The 25578-nt window shown below is 38.7% G+C and overlaps 2 protein-coding genes and 1 long non-coding RNA gene across 3 annotated transcripts in view; 1 reads left to right on the forward strand and 2 right to left on the reverse strand.

Annotated features, from left to right (window-relative positions):
- Window positions 1–25578, reverse strand: part of LOC309493708 (B-cell receptor CD22-like) — a 273995-nt gene that overhangs the window by 164199 nt on the left and 84218 nt on the right. The gene's annotated exons all lie outside the window — the stretch shown is intronic.
- LOC309493992 overlaps window positions 1–25578 on the reverse strand; it is a 138752-nt gene that overhangs the window by 42044 nt on the left and 71130 nt on the right. The window contains exon 2 of the long non-coding RNA XR_014204170.1: window positions 6529–8852. This is a non-coding gene — a long non-coding RNA (uncharacterized lncRNA). The remainder of the gene's footprint in view (window positions 1–6528; window positions 8853–25578) is intronic.
- On the forward strand, window positions 50–10157 carry LOC309493737 (uncharacterized protein). The gene is made up of 7 exons (XM_082162955.1): window positions 50–220; window positions 385–708; window positions 933–1247; window positions 1835–2011; window positions 6415–6510; window positions 9344–9387; window positions 9461–10157. Exons 1-7 carry the CDS (start codon window positions 181–183, stop codon window positions 9749–9751), a joined length of 1287 nt encoding a protein of 428 aa, XP_082019081.1. The 5' UTR covers window positions 50–180; the 3' UTR covers window positions 9752–10157.

Below are 25578 nucleotides of genomic sequence, written 5' to 3' on the forward strand. Positions count from 1 at the left end.
CTCTCTCTCTCTCTCTCTCTCTCTCTCTCAGAGGAAGTGGGCGTCTCTGTCACGTTCAGCTCTTCATGTTAAACATGTAACCAGGAAAGAAACACTCAAAACTCTTCTGAACACACATCGAGAGCTTCAGAAGAACTGAATCTACTAACAACAGAGAAGATCATTTAATAAGAGAGAAGAATGAAGATCATCTGGACTTTCACTCTGCTGATGATTCCTGGTAAGAATCTGAACTCAAGTTCACATCACAGAAGAACACAGATTAAATAATAAGTAAAAGTCTTAATCTTCAACTAATATGGTGACATTTCCTTTAAAAACACTTTAAAATGAATCTTAGTTCAGTGTGTATTAGTGTTGAATGAAGATGCTGGTTTGTTGTAGGTGTCGTGAGCGCCATGAACGTGACAGGATATTCAGGAGGAGGAGTCACGATCAAATGCAGATATGAGGAAAACTTTAAGAAACATGCAAAGTATTTCTGTAAAGGTGATCAGTGGCCAGGATGTTCTGACCTTATCAGGACTAATAAAACAGATAAATGGGTTAATTCTGGAAGATTCTCTCTGTATGACAACAGAAGTGCATCAGTCTTGAAAGTGACCATCAGAGATCTGAGAGAAGAGGATTCTGGGACGTACCAGTGTGCAGTTGATAGGAATACAGAAAAAGATTCCTACACTGAAGTGAATCTGAAGGTTTTAACAGGTGAGTAACTGAGACCCTCAAACTCATGATGATCTCCACAACATCACGATACTGATACTGTTATTACTGACGTTCACATGTGAAACAGACACCATCAACAACCTTTTTGTCTCTTGATGTAAGATTTACACTCACAATCTTGACTTAGGTTCATATTTGTTGCAGATGAGTAATATGTTTATATTGAGAAAAAATTACTAATTATCTGGGCTTGTGTTTAACAGGTCAACAAAACAGATCTGTGACAGGATATTCAAGAGGAAACGTCAATATAAGCTTTAAATATGAGATGAAAGACAAGAACCATGTGAAAGTCTGTAAAACTGCAGCAGATCAGTGTTTTACTGCAATAAACACTAACAGAAGAGCAGAATGGAAACATGACAGACGATTCTCCGTTTATAAGGACAGATCTGCAGGACTCTTACTTCTGTTTATCAGAGATCTGAATGTGAACGACTCTGGAAAATACAGAATTACAGTCAAAGTTTTTGAAAACTACAGTTTCTTCTCTGAGTTTAATCTGGACATCAGCGACGGTGAGTTGCTTTCAGTCATTTATGCATTTGTTTCTGTGTTAGAACTCATGAATACGTTGTTTAATTTTAACATTAATGCAAATCTGACCGTTTATTCTTCATTTATTTTTTAAATGTCCAGTAACTGGACATCTGGACTCAGTTTTAAAGCAGCATTTTTAGTTTTCTGTGTGTTAATTTGCTACTGCAGTGTTCGGTACTGCAGCATTAGTGTGGTAATTTGGACACAGTATTACAGTTTTTAACATTAGTACAGGTGTGGTCATCTGAATGCTGTAGAAGTGCAGCTTTTAGCACTGCTGTGAGTCCTTTTACCACACTTTTACTACAGTTTAACAGTGTTCATCAGTAACTCTGCTGACACTGTATTATTCAGTGTGAAACCACAGGCTTCAGTTCTGGAAACTCAAACTAATAGTGTCTGTGTTTCAGAAAACATGAATTCTGGGTAGTGAATGTGTGATAGACATCAGTAACACTTTACTAATTTACCAGTAGTCACGTGATGTCTAGTTCTCTGTATGAAAGAAAAAAAAAAGAAAAAAAACTTCCTTAAGACATTCATTATTTTATTGTTTTATATAAAGAAGTTCCAGAAACACCATCACCATCTTCATCTTCATCTTCATCAACATCACCACCATCATCATTATCATCATCATCATCATCATCTGCTTCTTCTGTCTCATCAGTCAAAACTTCACTGTTCACAGGCGTTTCCAGAACGTCTAGCATCCTATCAGCATCTCCAAAAACATCAGCAGGTATTCTTGTGCTGAAATACAAACACGTCATCCATGGTCGTACATTTTTTAAGGTAATTTAATACATTTTGAATAGGCAATATGGTGGAACTAAACTAAACTAAAAATAATCCAATAATTCTTGCTTTACAAATTGAGTTGAATATGTATTTTGGGCATGGGCTATCAAGACAACTGCAGTCTTTCGAGTGTCATTTAAGATGAATCAACCTCCACTGATTTCCATTCATCTTAATTGACGGGTTATAACTTAACTTCACATAGGCCTAGTTCACCCAAAAATGAAAATTCTATCATCATATACTCACCCTCCATTTGGACCAAACCTGTATGAATATCTTTTAGCTGTTGAATACAGAAGAAGATATTTTGAAGAATATTGGTAACCATACAGTTTCTGGTAGCCACTGAAAACAAATGTTGCTATCTGAGATTGCGGTGCCAGATACGGTGCAGAACGATGAAGTGTTTAAATAATAACAGCCAATTGTTTAGCAACAAACAAATAAACAGGGCCTGCCTAATTAATTATTCACTTGCTTTGTACAGTGGCACAACAGCAGCGCCAGGCATCAGACCGGTGTTGGGGTGGAGCTTATAGCATCATTAAAGGACAAGTTCGGTATTTTACACTTAAAGCCCTGTTTACAGATCGTATCTGAAGAAATAGAACGGTTAAGATTAAAATTTGGACACATGCTCCTGTCCCGAGAATTTTAGGTTTATTTCGCTTTTGTGGACCTATTTTGCCAAACGCGTCACACCCGTGATTCTTCCGTTGAGAGCTTGAATAATAGACACTCCAGCCCAGTTGGTGGCGATAATGCACCTTTGCCAATTGCAAGCAAACCACGAGCATTTCATTGAATACACAGAAGAAGCAGAAGAAGAAGCGGCGGAGTAATATCGTAAAGGTGCTGCGGTCTCACAGCACGTCCTATTAAGTCAATGGAGTTGGACAAAAACTACGATAAAACCTGTTGGAATGCATCTTTTTCAGCGATTTTTGATGGAACATATCAGTGAACACCCCTGACCACTCGGTGAGTTTCACGTCTTTGTAAACGAAAGTTTAATGTGTTTTTAGGACGGAATCTTCCAGTGCATATAGACAACCATTGTGGGGGTGGTGGGGGGAAGCGAAATAAACCTAAAATTCTCGGGACAGCAGCATGTGTCCAAATTTTAATCTTAACCGTTCTATTTCATCAGATACGATCTGTAAACAGGGCTTTAAGTGTAAAATACCGAACTTGTCCTTTAAGGGTAGGTTTAGTGATTGGGTGGGGTTGGTCATTTGTTAAGGTTGAGCTTATAGTTATAGTGAAGGGTTATAGTTATAGTTATAGTCGGTGGTTAGTGGTCGTGGCAGGAGACGTTATGGTCACCCTAACTTCCGCTCTGATGCTGTTGGCCTGGCGTTGCTGTCCTCAGACGGCTGTGATTTGTGGTTCTGCAGTTACCGTAAAACTTCAAATAATAGCCGAGTCCCAAATAGACACCTGTCTCTTTTACACGCCTGGTGTGACTACAGGTTTGGATAAATAAAGGCCGGTCTCAAATAGAGGCCTGGTCTGTTTTTTAGTTTTGGGTTGTATTTAATCTTCTAAAACCCATCAGATCGTCTGTTAAAGCCAGTTCTGTGGAGCAGATTGCGCACGCAAGAGAGTCCTGCGCATCTGGGCGGAGCTGTTAGCGCAAGCAGGGCAGGCAGAGTTAGCGGAGGCCGGAGAGGGGGAAGTGGAGGAGAGCGACGAGGAGGAGGAATTCACCAACTTGTAGTTGAGGATCGCGGTGATGATGATAGTGATGAATAGGGTCCTTTTGTATCACATGATTGCAGTTGTTTTACAGGGTAGCCTTCATTCTTTCTTATGGTGCTTTTCCACTGCATGGTACGGTACGGCTCGGTTCGGTACGGCTCACTTATGACGCATTTCCACTGCATGGTACGGTACGGTACGGCTCGCTTCGGCTCGCTTTAAATGGTACCACCTCTGTTGAGGTTCCAAGCGTACCGTACCGATACTAAAATGTGACGTGAAAACACTGCAGATCACTGATTGGTCAGACAGAATCATCACTTCCAGCGTCATTGTATTTACGACATGAGACACTAAACCCGCTAGATTTAAATAGCCAGTAGACAACAACCAACGCTGTAGCGCCTGTTTTAAAAGTATTTGCTTAAAAAAAAGAAAGAGTATAAACTTAAAAAAAAGAAATGGCTGAATCGTGGTCCGTGGACGAGGTGCAGACGTTCCTCTCGTTGGTTGCCGAGGAGCGGATGGGGAAACACGGAATGAAAAATTCGCATTTAATATGATGATGTCATGGCAGTAGAGATGGCAACTATAACGATCAGTCCCACCCGCTTTGAAACGGTACTAACTGCAGTGGAAAAGCAACCGAGCTAAAGCAAACCGAACCGTGCCGTACCGAGTCGAGTCGTACCACGCAGTGGAAAAGCGAAGCGAGCCGAACCGTTCCGCGCCGAGTCGAACCGTACCGAGCCGAACCGAGCCGTACCATGCAGTGGAAAAGCGCCATTATTGATGTGTTTCGGGCAACTAGTTCAAGCAGTAGCAACGAGTAGAAGCAGCAGTGGAGTCTGTGACAACTCGAGATATCGCACTTTGTCAGTGTATGGCCAGCATAATTGTTATGTTTAAGGATATTATGGAATTAAGATCATGTCTGTACTATGTTATGATTGTACTGTACAATTAAATACAATTGTTGCTGCACTCTGAACACTTTACCTCAGAGCGTCTGTTAACTGAATGAATTGAGAATATCACCTGAAAATCCGATACATCAGCAGTTTTCATTCAAGCAGCTGATTTCTGTAAATGAATGTAAAACTGAATGTATATTGCAGCACAGGGTGAAGTCAGTATATCCATTAACAATGATTTGAGACAATGTACACTCATAGAGAATAATGTTTTGGAATTTTAAAGACGTGGCGCTGCGCTTCTCGTCTGGTGTGTGACCCCCTTTAGACATACGGAAGTATAGTAGGCTAATTCTTACATTAACTGATTTGTTAAACACAAACACAGATTTGATAACCTCCTACTGTCATGCTTTCCGTCTATCAGCCTCTGCAATTTGGATCTTTATCTCTAGGCCTACACTCAATGAACAACATCTCAACACTAAATTAAAGGACTGTCCCAAATAGACGCCTGTCTCAAATACAAGCCGGTGCAGTTCGCCGATTTGGGAAAATAAAAGCCCGGGCTATTATTTGAGAGCAGTCGCGTTTTAGACCAAACATATGGTGACTGCGTGCGACCTGGAACGCATCAGTGAATGGTGAGATATTTTACTAAATAAAATTATCCTGTCAGAAGAATTGCGCGATAACTTCATTATTTATTTTTCCATCTTAATCATATCAGTGATCTTTTGTGGGGTGTTACGCATGCGCAGTAAGGTGATTTTAGCGTTTTCAGGCGTTTTTCAAAAGTTTCTCATCCACACTGAAACGTCCGAAAACGCCTTATAACGCTAGTGTGGACGTAGAGCGTTTATAAACGCCGTTTTCAAATGTATCCGGATTAATGTAGACGTAGCCTTATTCTAATGAACCGGTTCAAAAAAACGATTCACCAGTTTGTTCACATAATCACTCAATATGCAATCCTACTATGTTTACTAAATTATTATACTAAATGAGTATACATAGAATAAACTCATCTTAATCATCTCACCTTTTACATAGACCATGAGAAATCATAAACATTTCGAGTCAATTGCTCGGTTCATGCATGTTCGTATCGAGATATATCTACCGTAAAAATTCATGTATTACCGCAGGACAGCAAATGTGAGTTAATTATGTCATCTTTGCAGGACTGTGATATGAAGAGTGTGCAATGTAGAATATTTTTAGCAGCAGTGTGAAAGTGAATAGCACATAACAGGCACAATACTGATGAATATCTATTGGTACAATATGCGTCACATGACTAAATTTACGTCATCATTTTTAAATACCACCGGTTTCACAGTCCAAACTACAGTCCACACTACAACATGAAAACGGCGTTTTCAAATGTATCCACTTTGGAGTGCGTTTTCAAAAAAGCTTCGTTTTCATTAATAAAAACGCCGTCTCAGTCTGGACGGAAGGTCAAAACGGAGAGAAAAATATACGTTTTCAAATGAAAACGTATTAGTGTGGACATGGCCTTAACTGTCCTAAATAATTAACTCAAAAAAGAAGGAAAAATAATCCCATCACTAATATGTGAAAATATGTGAACATAAAAAACTGTGAACCCAGTATCATGGTCTGGCCAATTCTAATGTCAAACGTCAAGCTCCGTCCATGATCTGTTTGATATTTAGCGATGATCAGATTCTCAGATGATTTATCCTGTCTGCGTTTTCAGGCTCTTCTCTGATCGTTCCTCTGGTTCTGGTTCCTCTGGTTCTGATCTTCGCTGGACTCTTATTAGTGTTTCTCTGTAAGAAGCGTCAGTCTCGAGGTAAAACTCATTATTAACTTCTTTAACCCTCTGGAGTCTGAGCGGTTTTTGGGGCCCTTGAGATGTTCTGACATGCCCTGACATTTGTGCTTTTTTCAGTTGCATATAAACATATTAATGGCAAAGGTGTAAATTCACTCTATATAGCACAAACAGGGCTACCATAATATGTGAGCCACGTGTATGTACATGTTTTCATTTTTGAGAGAATAATGTTTATGCGTGGTTATTGAAAAAACTAAAAACAAAAATTTCTGAAATAAGGCCACAAAACACATAGTAAATATGTGTCAATAAGACTTTTGACTAATGGATGTCCTCGCCTAGAGTTTTTTCTTCAAAATTATGTGAAAATAGTCTTGCTTTATCGTTCACATAAAACCATACATTGATTTAAATTGATGTAAAACAGGTTTTGCTTGGAAAGCCAATATGCGAGGGGGCGTGAACGAGGAGTGGTTTACACCTGAGAATACAATGTCCCACCCACTCTGCATAATGATGAGCCATTCACTCAGGTGTGACACTGACTGAGCCACAATGCAAGGACAAAAGATATATTTAGAAGAAGACTTATATTGACCATTTAAGATTTTGCTTACATCTATCTTGTAAATATGTTTTGCTATTTTATTAAAAAGGTTACAATTACAACAATAATTACAATTTCAACAATATTTCAAGTGTACTCTTTCTTTGTAAAAAAAAAAGATTATAGGCCTACATTTTATCTATGTATTCATTAGTTTGAATATAGTCAACATTGGAACAGCTAACATCTTAGTTGATGACTTTATTTTTGACAAAAATAGATATAGAAATTGCTAAACAAAAGCTTATTTGACGTGGCAGTATATTCTACACTAAAAACTGTACCCAAATCTAGTCAACAAGATGTTGTCTTTCATATTTCGCCTGACTGTAACGTTGTTTTCATGAAATATTAGGGCATATTGTTAATTTGCAGTTTAATACGTTGCTTATACAAATAGCCTACATTTTATTTCAACATATTTCAGTCGAATTTTCCTTTCCTCAGTATAGCAATACAGTTTGCTAAAACATCATCATTCATTCACACACGCAATTTAAATTTAACTTCTGGCAAAGATGAAGTTGACGATAGGCTATTGACTCGCGATCTTCGCAGTAGGCTAGTGAACGCACCGGAGAAATGCACATTTATTAGGCTACATAGTTTTTGTTTTGGATGGTTTTGTTTAGAACCAGCTTTCTGTAAATATATTTCACATTTTTTAGACATGTGAGGCGAGTAGGCTACGGTCTGGTTAATGATGATCTCCAGTTCAAGCACCTTATTTGTGATTGCTAGCCTATATTTACTTTAAATCCAGGAAATTTGTTAATGAAAAAATTATAAAAATTAAGATACAATTGATACAAAACGAAATTCGTTTTAAAGAAAGGATTTGTAGTTTCTGTTTTGAGGTCTCTGTGAAAGTTTGAAAGTCTTTTAGTGGCTTTCAGAGCGCTCGTGTCCATAATGGAGAACTGTCACGTAATATTGTTTTTTCCTCATAAATGCGAACACGAAAAATAAAAGACAAAAGACTTTTAAGTAAAACTTACTCCGACATTGTGTCCTCGGCGGAATTCGCTCTTCAAAATGCTGCCGTTTGTAGTCTGAGTTACAATCTTCCTCTGAGGAAACAACCCGGTATCATGCATTCTTCCTCGCTGTCCAGAATCATCTGAAGGGCGTCTTTACTGGAGAAGCGTGCCATACTCAAAACGCGATGAACTATCAGTAAGTCTGATGAAGAAACTGTGTTTTTATGGCATTGATCGGGGGGCGTATGCAATGCATACTAGATCACCTAAACTATTTACCATTTGAATAGCGCCGGGGGCGGGGCGGCCTCAACTCATTATAGAGATAATGAGGCAGAAGGAAAAACGGTACCTCTCCTTGCTTTCAAACGGATTACATGAGTTGAAAACTTTTGTTTTTTATATAAATTACTTCATTTAAAAGAAGAGATTTCAAGCTTCATAAAGACATATCTCACGTGTCTGTGTGAGAAGTATTCGGTGAGTTATTGTTCATTTTCGGACGCGTTTCAGAATGGACTACACTGACAGAGAGAAGGCAGAACTCGCTTCGTGTTTATTTTTCTTTATTTGGCGAAAAGCTCAACACTTTGTTTTTATTATGAGTATACACAAAAATAATACACATTTAACAGAATCGATTGATGTACGAAACTCCTATGAAAAATCAAAGTCAACAGAGTATTTATGAGTTTATTTTACACTGATAAAAAAAAAGCGAGCTGGTATCACCGGCGATACCGTAGACCTCAGGGGGTTAAATGCAGAAACTCCTTTTATAATGAGATTAAAAGATAGGGCCCAATTTTAAGGATCTAAGCGTATGGTCAAAAGTGCCCAGCGCATGGTCTAAAAGGGTTGTCCATTTCAGTTTCCTCAAAATAGCAATGCGCCAACAATGCGCCTGAACACTCCTCGTTTTCAGACCAGCAGCCCATGGGCGCACAAATCAGTACAAATTAAATAGCAAATAAGGTTCTAAGACGGATAAGGGCAGGAAATGTAAATGATAACTGCGTCAGGCTGAAACTAGCAAAAAATACTTGCGCTGGTGCCGCATTGCGAGGTCTTAGTCTGGTGCCGCATTGCGAGGGGTGTATAGATTTCTTGATTTGTTTTCCCACTTTCTGTTGCCACCTATAGGCTGCATTAAGACACAAGCAAAAGACAGATATTTGATATGTGAAAACATTTACACAAGACACCAGTTGACATTTGATATACAGTAATGTCATTAATTTAGGATGCTTGTTATTGGCAGGTGGTGATTCGTCATCTCAGACTGGACCAGGAAAACATGAAGTGGTGAGTCCAGTTACTGTATAAAATAATAAAATAGATCTTCAGAGAGGTAAAACATGTATCTGTCTTTCCTCAGGTTTCTCACACTGGTTGCGCTCACAAAGAATTACCCACAAACCCCTCTGATTCTTCTGACACTGTTTATGCCACTGCCGAATTACCCACAAACCCCTCTGATTCTTCGAACTGTGTTTACTCTACAGTTGAGAAAGGCACTGGTGACTCTCTGCGCTGCATCACATCTGCTGAGGATCTGAATTATGCAGTGGTGAATTTCCACAAGGAATCTGACTGTCCTGACAGTGTCAGTTTCAGGAATAATCAGGATTACAGTGAATACGCTGCTGTCAATCATCTCAGTGCTTGATGAGTCACAGCAGAGGATATAAATGAGCTGAATGTTTTGTTTTGGGGATTAGGCTTCAATGTTTGGCATTTGTGTTATTTTTGTGATGCTCTTCTGCTGTATATTTCAGGCTTACAGTATTCTTGTGAATCAGACTTTTGACTGTTGGCATACAGGTTCAATGTTATAAAGCTCATAGACTTTAGCAAATACAGCAACTATTGTTTTGTTTTTTCTCAGTGCTCATTTTAACAACCTGATAACATAATTTAAAAACCCCAGATGAGTTTGTAATATGATAGGCATCGACTAATGAAAGAAAAAAAATACAGCTTCTGACCATTTGAGAGTGCCTGATGTCTCTTTAGTTTTTGCTCCAATGTTTATTTCATAAAATTGACTCTCCACTGATGTAATAAAAAATATTTTGAACATTTTGCTTCTTCCAAAGATCTTGCTTTGAGTTCAGTAAAACCTGTGAACCATGTGAAGTTTGATTTATTTATTTTTATTCATAATTTATCCCCCAAAAAAATTCTGTTTGATTATATAAGTTACACAATTTCTGTGTATGTTGTACTATATTCATTTGATATATATTAACCACGATTAGAGCTAAATGAACTTATCTTTGCATCTAACCCACGTTTATTAGATCCAAAACCCACTAAATTACTGAAAGAGTTTTTACTTGTAGCAGAAGAGCCTCTTCTCAATATTATTAACTCTTTATGTTCCAAGATCGTTCAAGCTGGCAGTTAGTAAGCCTCCTATAAAGAAATCACAATTAGATCCAAATGAATTAGCAAATTACAGACCCATTTCAAATCTTCCATTTATTTCTAAAATAGTAGAAAAAGTTGTTTCCCCACAACTGTGCTCCTTCTTGCAAAAACAAAATATATATATATATGGAAAATTTCAGTCCGGATTCAGGCCCCATCATAGAACAGAAACTGTGCACGTTAAAATTACAAAAGACCTAGTTTACTGGATCTTAGTGCTGCGTTCAACAAATAGATCATCAAATACTCGACTACAAAATTGCACTGGTATTCAGGGACAGGCAATAAGTTGGTTTAGATCGTACCTATCAGACCATTACTATTTAGACAGGGGAAAATCTAAGATGAAGTCAGTAAAAAATGGAGTGCCACAAGGCTCTGTGTTAGGCCCTCTGCTATTTCCAATATACATGCTGCAACTGTAATATTATAAGAAAACATAGAATTAGTTTCCTCTGTTATGCTGCTGATACTCAGTTTCTGATCCAAGAAAAGTTAGTTCATGCATTCATGACATCTAGACTAGATTACAATGCATTACTAGCTGGTTGTTCTGCATCCTCAATAAACAAGATACAATTAGTCCAAAACAGCTGCTCTCTTACTAGGTCAAGAAAATATGATCATATAACACCTATTTTATCATCTCTACTGAGTTCCATATCAATTATAAAGTATACTGACCTATAAGGCCCTAAACGGTTTAGCTCCTGTGTATTTAACCAATCTGCTTTCGCCCTACAATCCAGCATGTTCTTTAAGATCACTAAACTCTGGGCTGTTGATAGTACTCCAACCAAAGGAGGGAGAACATTTTCTCATTTGGCTTCCTGAAATGCATAACTTGGACACAGTCACCTCTGATAAACAAGTATCTACTGCGGCTACTCACAAATTATCTGGACCTTATTTACACGCGCTACTGCTCCATTGACCATACACTGGTCACTCCGCTGCACACCTCAGATCACTTGCTCTTTACTCTCCACCTCAACCTGCCTCAGGACACAACATACACTCCTCCACAGGTCACCTTTCGGCGAAACCTACTCAATCCCTCCTCTCTTCCTTCTCTGCTAATATCTCTACTTCCCACTAATCTACTTCAAGACATTTCTTCCTCGGTTGTACCTGCACTCACACACATCATCAACACCTCTATTCACACTGGTACCTTTCCCACAGCATTTAAGCAGGTTTGGGTATTCATCGTGAAAAAACTTGAACGAGTTGTTTTCAACCAGATCTCTTCCTTTCTTACAAAGAACAACCTCCTGGACAAAAAACAGTCTGATTTTAACCCTCTGAGGTCTGAGCTGTTTTCTGGCCCTGGAGGTGTTCTGACATGCTCTGACATTTGTGCTTATTTCTGTTACTTGTGACATTGTCATGGCTAAAGTCTTATTACACTGTATTTAGCACAAACTCTGCTACAATAATATATCAGCAGCATGTATGTAAAAGTTTGTAGTTTTGAGATAATGACATTTATGCGTGGTTTGTGAAAATACCAAAAAAAAAATGTCACTGAAATAAGGCCATAAAACCCATACTGATTATTTCTTCACAAGACTTTTGAAAATTGTATCACGTAGCCTAGCATATTTGCTCCAAAACTATGTGAAAATCACCCTGACTGCTCATTCAGATAAGACAATATATTGATTTAAAATTTCTAAGACGTGTTTTGTGTGAGAAAGTCATATGCGAAGAGGCGTGATCATCTCATGAATATGTAAGCCTTCAACACCTGAGAAAGACAAAGACACTCCCCTAACTGCCCTATTAGGAGCTATCAGGCCCTGTCATTCAGAGCAACCTTGCACAAAGAATGAGGAGATTTAAAAAAGAATGGCTTTTAGATTGTTTGGATTTATTTACATCACAACATAATCCAAAAATACACAACAAATGACAAAAGAGCACATTGAAAACAATGATCCAAAGACAGAGACCTTTGTGCCATTCCTAAAAACATTGTACATACCTTTCATTTCCAAGGTGTTTGATTTTCACTTTACCATGTTCATGTACAGAGACTCATGTGAATGTTGAAGTCAGCAGGACTCAGTTGCATCTGGTCCCTGAAAGAAAAGAAAAAAAGTGAACATACTGGTATCAAGAGAAACTAGGCTTGCACGATTTTGGGAATACATTTTAGATTTTTCTGGTTGAAATTGCTTTTTAAAATTCACAGAATACACACACACACACACACACAAATGTTTCCAACAATATATAATATAATGAACACCATGTTTGTTGTGCCTTGTAGGCATACGCTATGTGCAGTACTGCATAAAATAATTATAACAATAACCTATAGCAGCCTATAAATCTTCCAAAAGATTTCAGTAACAATGCTAGAGAAAAATATATTGATTATCTTATGTTACTTCAAATGTTTCCATTCGTTATGATGATATGAAATGAGATAATAGTAAAAACATAAAGCCTAATGTTTGGTGCATTTTTCCTTTCAAACGCAATCGCGCTCCAAAATATGATACATTCAAACGCACAGCGTGCTCCAAAATATGATACATTCAAACCCACAGCGCGCTCCAAAATATGATACATTCAAACTCACAGCGCGCTCCAAAATATGATACATTCAAACGCGATCGCGCTCCAAAATATGATACATTCAAACGGGATCGCGCTCCAAAATATTAAACATTATGGTTATACATATCTATGTTTGAGCAGATATCCACAAACAGTATTTAACAGTAAACACGGGTCTAAATAGTATAATTTTTCACCATATATCTAGCAACAGTTCAACTGCAATGTGAAGTTTATGCAACAATACCATAAACTAATAAGTAAGAATTTCTTACCTTACATCTTTCTTGTCTTCAAATTGCGTTCTTCTTCTTCTGAGTTAAATCCAATGTAAGCTCAGACGTGTCTTCCAAACTCGACGAAAAGCAGAGACTTGTGAAGTTTTTTGGTATTTTGTGTTTGAGGTAACGAGGGCGTTCGCGTCCCATGTGGAGATTTGCATGTGAATCACTTTTGCGCGAGTGGGCGTGGTCGAATTAAAAGTAATTAGCAAGTGTTTGAGATACTGGACATCCTGTTGGTTTTATACAAATTACATAAACAGAGAATATTTGTTTTCAGTTTGAATCTGATCATTTAAAAGTACACACTTAAATGTGTATAAAGGTATATGGCTCATAAATGTGTGACAAGTATTCGCTGAGTTTTGTTTCAGTTTATAGACGTGCTCAAGAAAAAAAAGTTCACCGCGACGGAGAGGCAGAACGCACACCCTGTTTATTTTCTTTATTTTACAAAAGCACAATGTTTTGATTTGATTGTAAGTGGACACATACAAAAGTAGAAATTGTCACAGTGTCTGGTTTGTGTTCCCTGGTTACCACTAGATGTCCTCCTTCCCCACGGTGTCTTTCACATTCTGAACTACATTCCCCACGATCCTTGTTTCCTCATTGCACTCAGCTGTCCCTTGTCACTAATCATTGCACTCAGCCTATTCCCCATTAGCATTGTCATTTCCCTGTGTATATAAGCCTGTCTGTTTTAGTGTTTGCCACGGAGTCGTTATTTTATGTCACCCTACACTTCCGATCTGTGGTTCCTGTCTGTTCTGGTTTGTTTCTTGTTTATTTTGTATTTGGACTGCTATGATGGATTTTGACCTTTGCATGGACGATTATGAGTTGGATTGCCCCGATATTAAAAATACTGTACATGGATCTCTCTGTTTCCCGAGTGTGTCACGTGACAGAAATATCACAGATTCTTTTTTTATATTTCTTTTTTCTGTATAACCAACCATAAATGATGGAGTAATTTAAGTTTATTGTACTACAATGTGAAGAAAATCCAGCAAAACGCGGGGGCGCGTTTGCCGACCTCAGAGGGTTAAAAGCTGACACTCAACTGAGACTGCCCTGCTGAAACTCAACTGAGACTGCCCTGCTCTCAGTAATTGAAGCTCTGAGACTGGCAAGATCAGCATCCAAATCCTCAGTTCTCATCCTGCTGTGTCATCTTTGACACAGTTAACCACCAGATCCTCCTGTCAAAACTAAAGATGAAGGGCATCTCAGGAACCGCAGGTTCAAGTCTTACCTCTCAGGTAGGTCCTTTAGGGTATCGTGGAGGGGTGTGGTGTCTAAGACCCAACATCTAGCTACTGGGGGGCTCAAGGCTCAGTGCTGGGACCGTTTCTCTTCTCCGTCTACATGACATCACTAGGATCTGTGATTCAGGAACATGGCTTTTCCTATCACTGCTACGCTGTTGACACACAACTAGCTCTCATTCCAGCCTGATGATCCGATGGTAGCTGTTCGTATCTCAGCCTCCCTGACAGACATTTCTGGCTGGATGAAGGACCACAACCTTCATGCTTGTGATCCCGGCCAACCCAACTCTACACGCCAACTTCTCCATTCAGTTAGGTTCGTCATCCATAACTCCATCAAGGTCAGCCAGGAACCTTGGAGTTGTAATTGATGATCAATTGAACTTCACAGACCACATTGCTAGAACTGCCCGGTCCTGCAGATTTTACAACATAAGATCAGGCACTTCCTATCAGAGCATGCTAAACAACTCCTTGTGTAAGCGCTTGTTCTATCCAGACTGGACTATTGTAATGCTCTGTTGGCAGGTCTTCCAGCTTGCACGGTCAAACCTCTGCAACTGATCCAGAATGCTACAGCCAGAGTGGTCTTTAACGAGCTGAAGAGAGCACACGTCACTCCTCTCCTCACACAATTGCACTGATTGCCAGTTGCCGCTCGCATCAAATTCGTCACTGACGTTTGCCTACAGAACAACCACTGGCTCTGCTCCCTTTTACCTAAACTTATTACTTCAGACTTGTGACTTGGTGACTTGGACTCGAGTCGACTCGAGTCGCTATTTTTAAACTTGTGACTTGTGACTTGGAAGTTAAAGACTCAGAACTTGACTTGACTTGAGACACGATGACTTGAATGACTTGAGTGTTAATCACATCATGTTTTCAGTTTGAATATAAAATATATACATTATTTTAAAAAATAAAGTTGATTACCCAGCTGGAGCGCAGGCTGAGAATAGCGTTGTCATGACTGGATCATGAAACTATCATCAGTCATGCCCTCTCGTACCTTACGCACACCACGCCCACTTAGATCAGATATCACATCAACATGTCAGCCGGAGGGGGACCGAGGGTCATCGCTTTCGGCTTCAATAATTATTCACAAGATGGCAAAAGACAACGCAGAGCTGCCAACTCTCACGCATTCACCGTGAGACTCACGCGGTTGACACTTTTCACACGCTCTCACGCCACACATCCATTTTCTCAAGCACAGAAAAATCGCGAAGCAAAGAGGACATGGAGACCGACAGACTAGACAGAGCAGGTTAGTTATGATATTAAAAAATCTCAGCTCTCAGATTCTGTCACTTTTATTACGAAATTCATACAAAAAATACCGTTTTGGCGCTTGTAAATGTGACCGACAGATCCCTAGCGGCACGTGACCCGATCGTCTCTACAAGCTAATAGTAAATAAACACGAATGAACACTGAAAGATACAGTGCAACTTACCGAAATGTATATTCCTCATACATAATATCGACCAATCAATCAAACAAAGGGGTCAATAAAACAGCTGGAGAGCAATTATGTCACATAACATTTAGGCTACCTCAGGAAAGCCATTTGATGACCATAATATAGACTATAGCACGTTAGTTGGGCTAGAAAAAAAATCTATATTACATATTTATTATATTTTTTACTTATATCATTAAATTAAGTTGTTATTAATAAAAATAAAAAAAACACATTATATTATTTGAGTTATTTTTAACCTTAAATAATACTGCCAGCTGATGGGGCTCTCTGTATGTTTACAGCATTAGGTGAGTTGTTTTTTTCTTGATAAAAATGAATGCCGACCTTGTGTAGCCTACCTAATATTTATCCAAATGAGTCAATATTGAATCAAATCACAATAATTGAATTGAATTGAACTGAAATAATAAAAAAGCATAGCTTACCAGAAATTGTACCATGTAAACATTGTAACATGTTGTCACTAAACCTAATAAAATTCAGTTTAGTTACTAAAATGTTTTGACAATCACAATACACTTATTGTGATGCAATAAATTGTTTTTACATCCCCCCCAATCCCCCCTAAATCGTTGTTTAGGTACATTAAACCATAAAGCTTTTTCACGTTAGGACGTTTCACGTATATTGTATATAAAGCCCATGAGAACCGTGGGGAGTCAACCCACAGCCGCTCCGCTGCCCTGCTGAAAATGTGAAGCAGAAACGCGTAAATGTCAGATAACGTCCATAATAATTTGACTTTTGGTTAGATTTTTTGTCCATTTTCAGTGGTTATGAGGAGCAATGAGAGAGAAATTTGATAATCATTGTTTAGGCTACATTAAACCACGTCATGTCATATTGGCCCTGTCCCAAATGGAACCCTAAGCACTCGCGGTCTTCCTCTGAGTCCGCACTTTCGCGACGTAATGCTGCTTTGACTGTCGGGAAGAAGTCCGCATCAAGTGCGCATCAAGGGCGCAAATCGACCACATGGGGGCGCTCGCGAGCAGCCTTCTGAGATCTAAAAATGACAAATGGGACACACTGCGGTCTCACGGACTTAACGGACACGTGCACGCGGCAGCCATTGTAAGTCCACAAGACCGAAAGTGCACATGAAGTGTGCCATTTGGGACAGGGCCATTGTCAACATGGTACTTATGAAGCAGAATAGTGGGTCACATGTCTAATGCTTTTTGAAAACTTAAGGCTTTCTTCTTGTCTTGTCTTTTCACTTTATTAAGATCAGATTCTGCAGGTAAAATTACAATAATAAGGTGACTTGACTTGACTTGACTTGACATAGCCTGTGACTTGACTTGACTTGACTTGACTTGACATAGCCTGTGACTTGACTTGACTTGACATAGCCTGTGACTTGACTTTACTTGACTTGCCCAAGAAAAAAAATACTTGGGACTTACTTGAGACTTGAAGGTTAAGACTTGAAACTTACTTGAGACTTGCACATGTGTGACTTGGTCCCATCTCTGCTTCAGACTTTTGTGCCATCCCGAAACTTGCGCTCTGCAAGCAAACGTCGTCTTGTACCTTGTTTGTACCTCTTGTTTGTACCTCATCATCTCAAAGAGGTACAAAATCTCTTTCTCTGTCTTTACCTTGACTGTTCCCTGCTGGTGGAATGATCTGCCTACCTCAACCAGAGCTGCTGAGTCCGTAACCATTTTCAAGAAGCGGCTGAAGACATCTTTTTCGGCAGCACTTGATCCAGTAATACTAACACTTTCTCTACTATTCTACGTATTATTAAAATAATAATAATAATAATAATAATTACATGTACTGCGTTAGATTAAACTGAGAAGGGTCATAGCACTTGCATATTGTTGTCCTACTGTTAGTTTAACTGCTTCTTTTGTTCTCATTTGTAAGTCGCTTTGGATAAAAGCGTCTGCTAAATGAATAAATGTAAATAACAGATCATTCTAAATAAGAATGTAGACATAGATCTTCTGTATAGCTGCTTTGAAACAATGTATATTGTTAAAAGCGCTATACAAATACATTTTTAAATTAAATTTTTGAATTAAATTGAATTAGTGCTTGTGTGGTTAACATGAGAACTGCTGCTGCTTGCGTGTGTGTCCACTAGATGTCACTGTCCATTTCTAGTCTTTTAGATTCTAGTCTTGTCTTCTTCATGAGGCCTCTCAAAGGTTTAATTTGTTGCTGGTATTCATACTTTTAGACATAGAAATGTCCCAAATCTGTCACAAAATGTTTTTACTGACACACAATACAAGGACAAATCTATCTGACATGTTGAAGTTTCTTACATTCATTATCATTTCTGCATAAAAACAAGACGCACGTCAAAATCAGCTACTGTATCTTCAGCCAGATGGCGCTCTTTCTCAGTTTAATCTAGCATAGAGTCAAAGGAGAACTATCTATATGATGTCATACTAAAAAAAGAAAGTATGTTCTCTTCATTCTGCATAAAGAAGACTGAACTCAACTCACAATGAAGATCCTTATGTTTATGTCTGCTGATCAATCTTTATATGTGAATAATTAACGAAAGTTTTACGGTTTGGAACAACACGAGGGTGAGTAAATGATGACAGAATTTTATTTGTTGGGGTGAATTTTCACTTTAAACTGTCATCAGTGATGCTGAAGTTTGATTGACAGCTGCTGTCCGTGGTGCTGAATCCAGAACTGCCTGTTAAAGTGACAGAAGCATCAATCAGACTCAGACTTCAGCTGATGATCCTCTGAATGAGATGTTCAGATCTGAAGACATCTGAAGACTTCTTAGAGCAAAACAAGTTACACAACTTATGGAAGTTCATATGACAACAGTTGTATTTAGACAAATGTAAACGTATGATATTATTTTTATAGGCACAATGTATTTATCCTGCATGTCTGTTTCTTACAGCTGATAGAGATGTCAAAACCTCAAAGTATAAATGTCAAAACAAAAGTATCATATGCATTTTCGATTTCCCAGAGAGAGAGGAAGATAACGCTATGTAATAAAGACATGAATTCACTCAAGATGTTCTCTGAGTTGATCAGCCTTTGTATCTCAACATTTCCTGATGTGTGGATTATGTTTTGTGGTATATTTTGAACTATATGTTGTTTCTATAATTTAACAAACACACAAAAACACACATGCACTGATGCACACACGCACAAACACACATTTCTGCTTATTGCTATTGGTTTTATTTACATATTTTTAAAAATAATTTATTATTCTAAAGTTAATCATTTTTTACATTTGATTGATTTAATATAATATTTTATGAATACAACCTCTCTAAAGTTTTTTTTTTGTGTGTTTTAGTGTATATCAAAAAACGTTGTGATAGAAGCAGTCGGTCACATCCAGAAAAAAAATAAAAAATATGGATCTCTATGTCCCTCTGCTGGATATATATGGTCACAACACTATTTCTATAACTAAATCATACAGGCCTTTTTCTGACCAGCAGAAATCAGCCTCTAACACCTAGATCAATATCCAGAAGCCACTCATATTTAATTTAGATCATCAATTAAGTGATTTTTTTTCTTAAAAATCAGTGGTGGACGAAGTACACATACCATGTACTTGAGTTAAAGTAAAGATACTCAAGGTAAAATATTACTCAAGTAAAAGTAGAAGTGCTGCCTTTAAACATTCACTTGAGTAAAAGTACAAAAGTATTTGCCTTCAAATGTACTTAAGTATCCAAGTACTATGATTTTTTTATTGCTATAATGTCCTATTATAATTTTTGTCACAAGACTCTTGCTTAACTCAGTCTACGTGAAGACTCTGTCACTCTTGGCACATCAATCTATTAATAAAATGACATTAATTAGTCTATATATATATATATATATATATATATATATATATATATATATATATATATATATTTATTTTTTATTTTTTATTGAATACATTTTTTGTGTGTTTCATTTTGGACGGAAGGGGACTGATCCCATAAGGTATAATACATTTACAGTATTTACTGTACATATTTTTCACAAGCGTCTATGGTCATAATTATAAACATCCAAATGTTATGATACATTCACATAAACCTGCACAATGCCGTTGAATATATATATACACACTACATTATGGGAGCAGCCAATTTCCCTACAAAATTAAACACCAAAACGTATTAATGCAGTGTTTCTGCTACTCCTCAGAAAAAAAAAAATGCTATTATATGCAAGTAATTTTAGTGTCAAGGTAATAAGCAATGTTCATTATGCGTCAGTATTTACCGATAATTGCTGCAATAATAGCTGCTGCTCTCTGCCCCGCTTAAAATTATTGGCAACACAAATTGTTTGGAACTATTGAGAGCTACACGAATCACGTGACCGTGCGGCGGCGAGATCACAGTTGGCTTGTTCGACTTGAAATGGCACACTGCAGAGACCAATCGGTGAATGACATTAAAATACCGCAAGAGCGATTAGAGAGTAGACGGCTCTGTATGCTTTTCAATCGCTCTTATACACTGTCTATGGTCGCAACTCTCATATTTAACGGCTCTGGATCGCGCTTAGTAGATACCACTAAGGCAAGTTCAAAACAAAGCGCGCACGTTGTAGGCTACTGTGATAGGTGGCTCGTTTGACCAGTTAAGTTTTTATCCACTCATAAATAAAAAGGAACGACTGATTTTTGAAAATGTAGTAGAGTAAAAAGTAAGATATATGACTTTGAAATGTAGTGGAGTTAAAGTAAAAGTCTTCCCAAATTTAAATACTTCAGTAAAGTACAGATACGCAAAAAAGCTACTTAAGTACAGTAACGAATTACATTTACTTCGTTACTGTCCACCACTGTTAAAAATTGAATATTTTATATGCAAGCTAATGGTGTAGTTGAGGAATTCTGTGATAAATTGGTAAAAAAAAAAAAAAAAAAAAAAAAAAAACTTCATGTCTTCCAAAACAGAAAAAGAAGAAGAAGAAAAGAAAACAAATATCATTTTTCTTACAATCGCTCTATAAATGTTTGCGGTAGTACTGACCCTTGTAAGTTTATATAGACACCTTACATAAATATACTGTCGCCCTCTAGAGGAAGATTTGAATAATGCAGATTAATTATGTTCAGTGTCATTTGTCCTTCTATAGAGAAGATGAAGCCTGTATGAGCTCTCAGTATCAGACACTGTAACCTCCACTAGGTGGCGCTCTTTCAGTGTGATTAATGTAATATTCAGTCAGTGCTGATGGTGGGAGGAGCCAGTAAAGCTGATCATTACTGATAAAGAGCTGAAGAAAGAGGAAGGAACTAAAGCAGACAGATGTAGAGACAGAGAGATTCACACAGAGAACATTCAGCATAAAGAAGACTGAACTCAACTCACAATGAAGATCCTCCTCATCTTCTTCACTTTCTCCCTGATCTCAGGTCAGAGCTTTTCTCTTTCATCACTGCAGTAATAATGCTGTTTTCTGTTCATGAGGTTTCTGATCACAGTATCAATCTGATTGACAGGTGCAGTGAGATGCGTCAGTGTCACTGGATATTCTGGAGGAAGTCTTCTTGTTGATTCTGGGAAACTTTGGTTCAGTAACTCCGCTAAATACATGGTTAAACATGACCCATGGAGAACCATAATAAATTACAAGAAACACAATGAATAGACTGGTGAAGGAAGATTTATTCTTTTTCGCAACAAATATGGAAACCTCATTATATTTATCATAGAATTGAACACAAAGGATACTGGAAAATACAGAATCAGGGTTCTTGACAAATGGTATATAGATCTAACTTTGAATGTGATAAAAGGTGAGTAATTCAAGTGTGTAATGAAAATCCTCATTTTAAATGTATGGATAATTGTGGAGTTTATTTCTTTATTATGTGATTCATGAGATTATTATAATTACAGATTCATGTTGTAAAGGGTCAAAGACAGTTTTGGCAAATGGTGGAGAAACTGCCACCTTCAGCTGTGAATATTCACATAATCATATTAATGATGCAAAAGCCATATTCAAAGAACGACAAAACTCCATTGAAAAGTTGATACACGCCACTGACACATTGAATAAGGAAGGAAGATTTAGTATTTCTGATGACAGACATATAAACTTCTTCACCGTGAGAATTACTGATGTGACTCCAGATGATGGAGGAGTTTATTTATGTGGAGTTTGGATCAACAGACTCTTCTACTCCATTAGTGCTAAAGTTAATCTGCACATTATGAGTGAGTAGAACAAACTCTCAGTGTCATCAAAGTTGATATATCAGTATTTTCTTATTCAGTATTTGCTAGATGTTGCATTCGATGAAGACTGATTCAGTCAGATATTTGTGATTGACAGCTAAAGTGGGCGTGTCTAGAGCGACTGGCCACTCAGGAGGTCGTATGATGATCAAGTGTGAACATCCTCAACACAAAACCAAGCCAAAATACATCTGTAAAGAATCAGATGGATGTTCAGAGAGGAAGAATCCAGGAGTTCAGGATGAATGGATGGAGAATGGAGATGTTTCTTTATATGACGACACCAGAGCAGGAGTTTTGATGGTGTTTTTTAGAGAGCTGAAAGCTGCAGATGCAGGAACATACAGATGTGGAGTGAATGTGTCTCACTATACTGAGAGCTTCACTGAACTTCAGCTGCTCGTCAGAGATGGTGAGGAACCGCAGATACTTTATGATTTATATAAAGTATTTGTTCTGATCTTTATGTAAACTTGTCCTGGTTTAAAGGTGCAAAATATCCAAAGATGGAGTCTGAATCTGCTCATCTTGGTGAAGAAGTCAACATCACCTGTCAGATCCCACAGGAACATAAAATTCATTTCTGCAAAGAGGATGATAATCACATCTGTCAAAACATCAGCACATCTGCAGTGACAGAAATGAGTCCTTCATCTGAGAGAAATGAAGAGAGAGTTTTTGCAGTGAGCATCAGTAATGTGAGCGTGAGAGATGCTGGAGTTTACTGGAGTGGAGCAGAAACCAGAGACACACATTTGACTTTCATCTCCCTGACCACCAAAATTCACCTCAACCTCTTCAGTGAGTGAATTCAGATGATTTCATTGTAGTAAATACAGTATATTCAGAATCATGTGTGTTAAATGTCTGTGTTTGTTTGCAGTGGCTCCAGTAGTGAGACGTGAAGGAGAATCTGCTGAGATCTTCTGCCCTTATGATTCAATCTATAAATCAAAGTCAAAGTCTCTCTGTAAGGGGAAGTGCTCCACTAGAGATAGAAATACTCTCAATGAGACTGTGAGAGAAGAGAAAGAGACCAAGACTGACAGATTTACTCTGAATGATGACGTCACTGCAAGTGTCTTCACTGGGACCATCACTGGACTGACAGCAGAGGATGCTGGGAAATACTGGTGTGCAGTGACATTAGAGAGAGACGTGAATTATCTTTACACTCATCTGATCGTCATCATGAACGAGGATGAGGAAGGTTTATACATCTGAATATGTGAAACTATGGCTGTGAATTGATGTTCTTATATTTCTAATATTTCCAGAGCTGAACTTGACTAAGTATGAAGGAGACGACGTGTCAATCCAGTGCAAACATCATGATGAACATCAGAAATGCTTCTGCAAAGCACATGAACCCTCCATGTGTGTGAAGGATGGAGTTTCATTGGAGACAATCAGAGATGATCGATTCTCTTTCAGTGATGAAGCTTCTACTGGAGTCTTTACTGTAAACATCACTGATCTGAGAGAAGAGGATTCTGGGATTTACTGGTGTGGATCTCACATCATCACTAAAGTCAACCTCACTGTTAATATGGGTAAGTCCCTGATCTTTTTGAAGATTTATACTAATAATATAGGTTCCCTTTCTAAACGTTTACTCGTACTCTGTAGATGGCATGGGGAAAACTCCCATTTCTCTGAAATTTTGAAGCCTTTATTTCAAATACGCAGTGCCACTGCCCAGCCATAACAGTGTAGCAATCTGAGCATGCCTATTGGCCGGGCTCATATTCGCCATAGGAATCAGATTTATTCTCCTTTAGTGACAAACTTACCTCGTTAAGTCTCCTTCTCGCCGTTGAAAAAGTCAGACAGTGGAACGAGTGCTCTCCTGCAATCAGGCAGACCAGCAACCAGCAGACTTTGATCAGCGTGTGTTCCAGCCAGCTGATTTCAACATCTCCCCTGTGGCAATCCGTCGAGTATATTAAAAGAGTTAAAACACTCCACCTCTGCTACATCGAGTTGCCAGAAAAACCAGGAAGGTAAAGGGCAGGTTTTAAGTCTCGCTGCGGCCGCACCACCCTCCAAAAGTCTTGAGTGTTCCTTCAAACACCCTTTTCACTTTTACAAAGTGCATGGATTCAGCACTTTTCCCCCTGAGACAGAAGAGGATGCACATCCTGAATCAACTCGACGGCTGGCTCATCTTGGCCTAGTCAAGTCAAGTCAAGTCAAGTATATTTGTATAGCGCTTTTCACAATACAGATTGTATCAAAGCAGCTTCACAGTATTAAATTAAAATAATACAACAAGGTTTGTTTCTAGTGGAATTTATTGATTGATAAAATTAAATTAAATATCCCCAACATAGCCTATAACAACCCCCAACAGCCTAGTCATAGGAGGAATTAATTTCTCACTAATCTGTGCTCCTCAGCCATTTGAAATGCCTAGGACTCTGACTCAATCCAGCCAAGAGATCACCCAGACAGAAAATTCCTTGGAGCGGTTCAAGACTCAGCCCAGAATGAGGGCGTGGCTAACCCACGAGCGCGCTCAGACTGTTCAGCGGCTCGTCATTTCGTTCAGAGCAGGTTTTTCTGGCCCTGAAAACCTTCCTTTCAGACCTAATAGGACACCACATCCTAGTCCGGTCGGACAACATGGCGGTAGTGTCCTACATAAACCACCAAGGTGGCCTCAAGTTGTGGCATCTGGACAGACTAGCCCGACACCTTCTATTATGGGCCTTACGCAACCTGCGAGCGTTGCATGTGCCGGGCAGACTGAACCAACAGACATGCTGTGCCAGTAAAATGTGTTCCCAGTGGAATGCTCCTTCCATGCCAAGACGATTCAAACAATCTGTAGCATCTTCGGCAAGACAGAGGTCGACCCCAATATCCTATAATGGCCCAGCCTCTCCCTTTATGCCTTTCCCCCGGTCGCGCTGCTCCCTCAGGTCATCAAATGGATCAGGGAAGACTGGCATGCCGTCGTTCTGGTGGCCCCTCTCTGGCGGACACATGCTTAGTTCCCCGAGTTGATTCAGCTGCCTGCAGCAGCCCCATGGCAAATTCCCCTGAAGAAAGGGTGGGGAATGACGAATGGGACAAACTATGGCATCCCTGACCCACGATGTGGGCCCTCCACGTATGGCCCCTAAACGGGAACATAAGGACCTCTCAAGCGAGAGTCCTGAATACTATCTCAGAGGCTAGAGCTCTGTCCACGAGATGTCTCTATGCTCTTAAGTGGTCTGTTTTCTCTGACT

This window comes from Leuciscus leuciscus (genome assembly GCF_965113295.1).
Source record: "Leuciscus leuciscus genome assembly, chromosome: 3".
NCBI classification, from domain to species: domain Eukaryota; kingdom Metazoa; phylum Chordata; class Actinopteri; order Cypriniformes; family Leuciscidae; genus Leuciscus; species Leuciscus leuciscus.

Excerpts from the sequence above, each read along its gene's own strand:
- LOC309493737 (XM_082162955.1), top strand. The coding sequence starts at position 181 with ATGAAGATCATCTGGACTTTCACTCTGCTGATGATTCCTG. Across the intron at positions 2,012-6,414 it reads ATCTCCAAAAACATCAGCAG|GCTCTTCTCTGATCGTTCCT; the intron begins GTATTCTTGTGC and ends CTGCGTTTTCAG. Across the intron at positions 6,511-9,343 it reads TAAGAAGCGTCAGTCTCGAG|GTGGTGATTCGTCATCTCAG; the intron begins GTAAAACTCATT and ends TGTTATTGGCAG.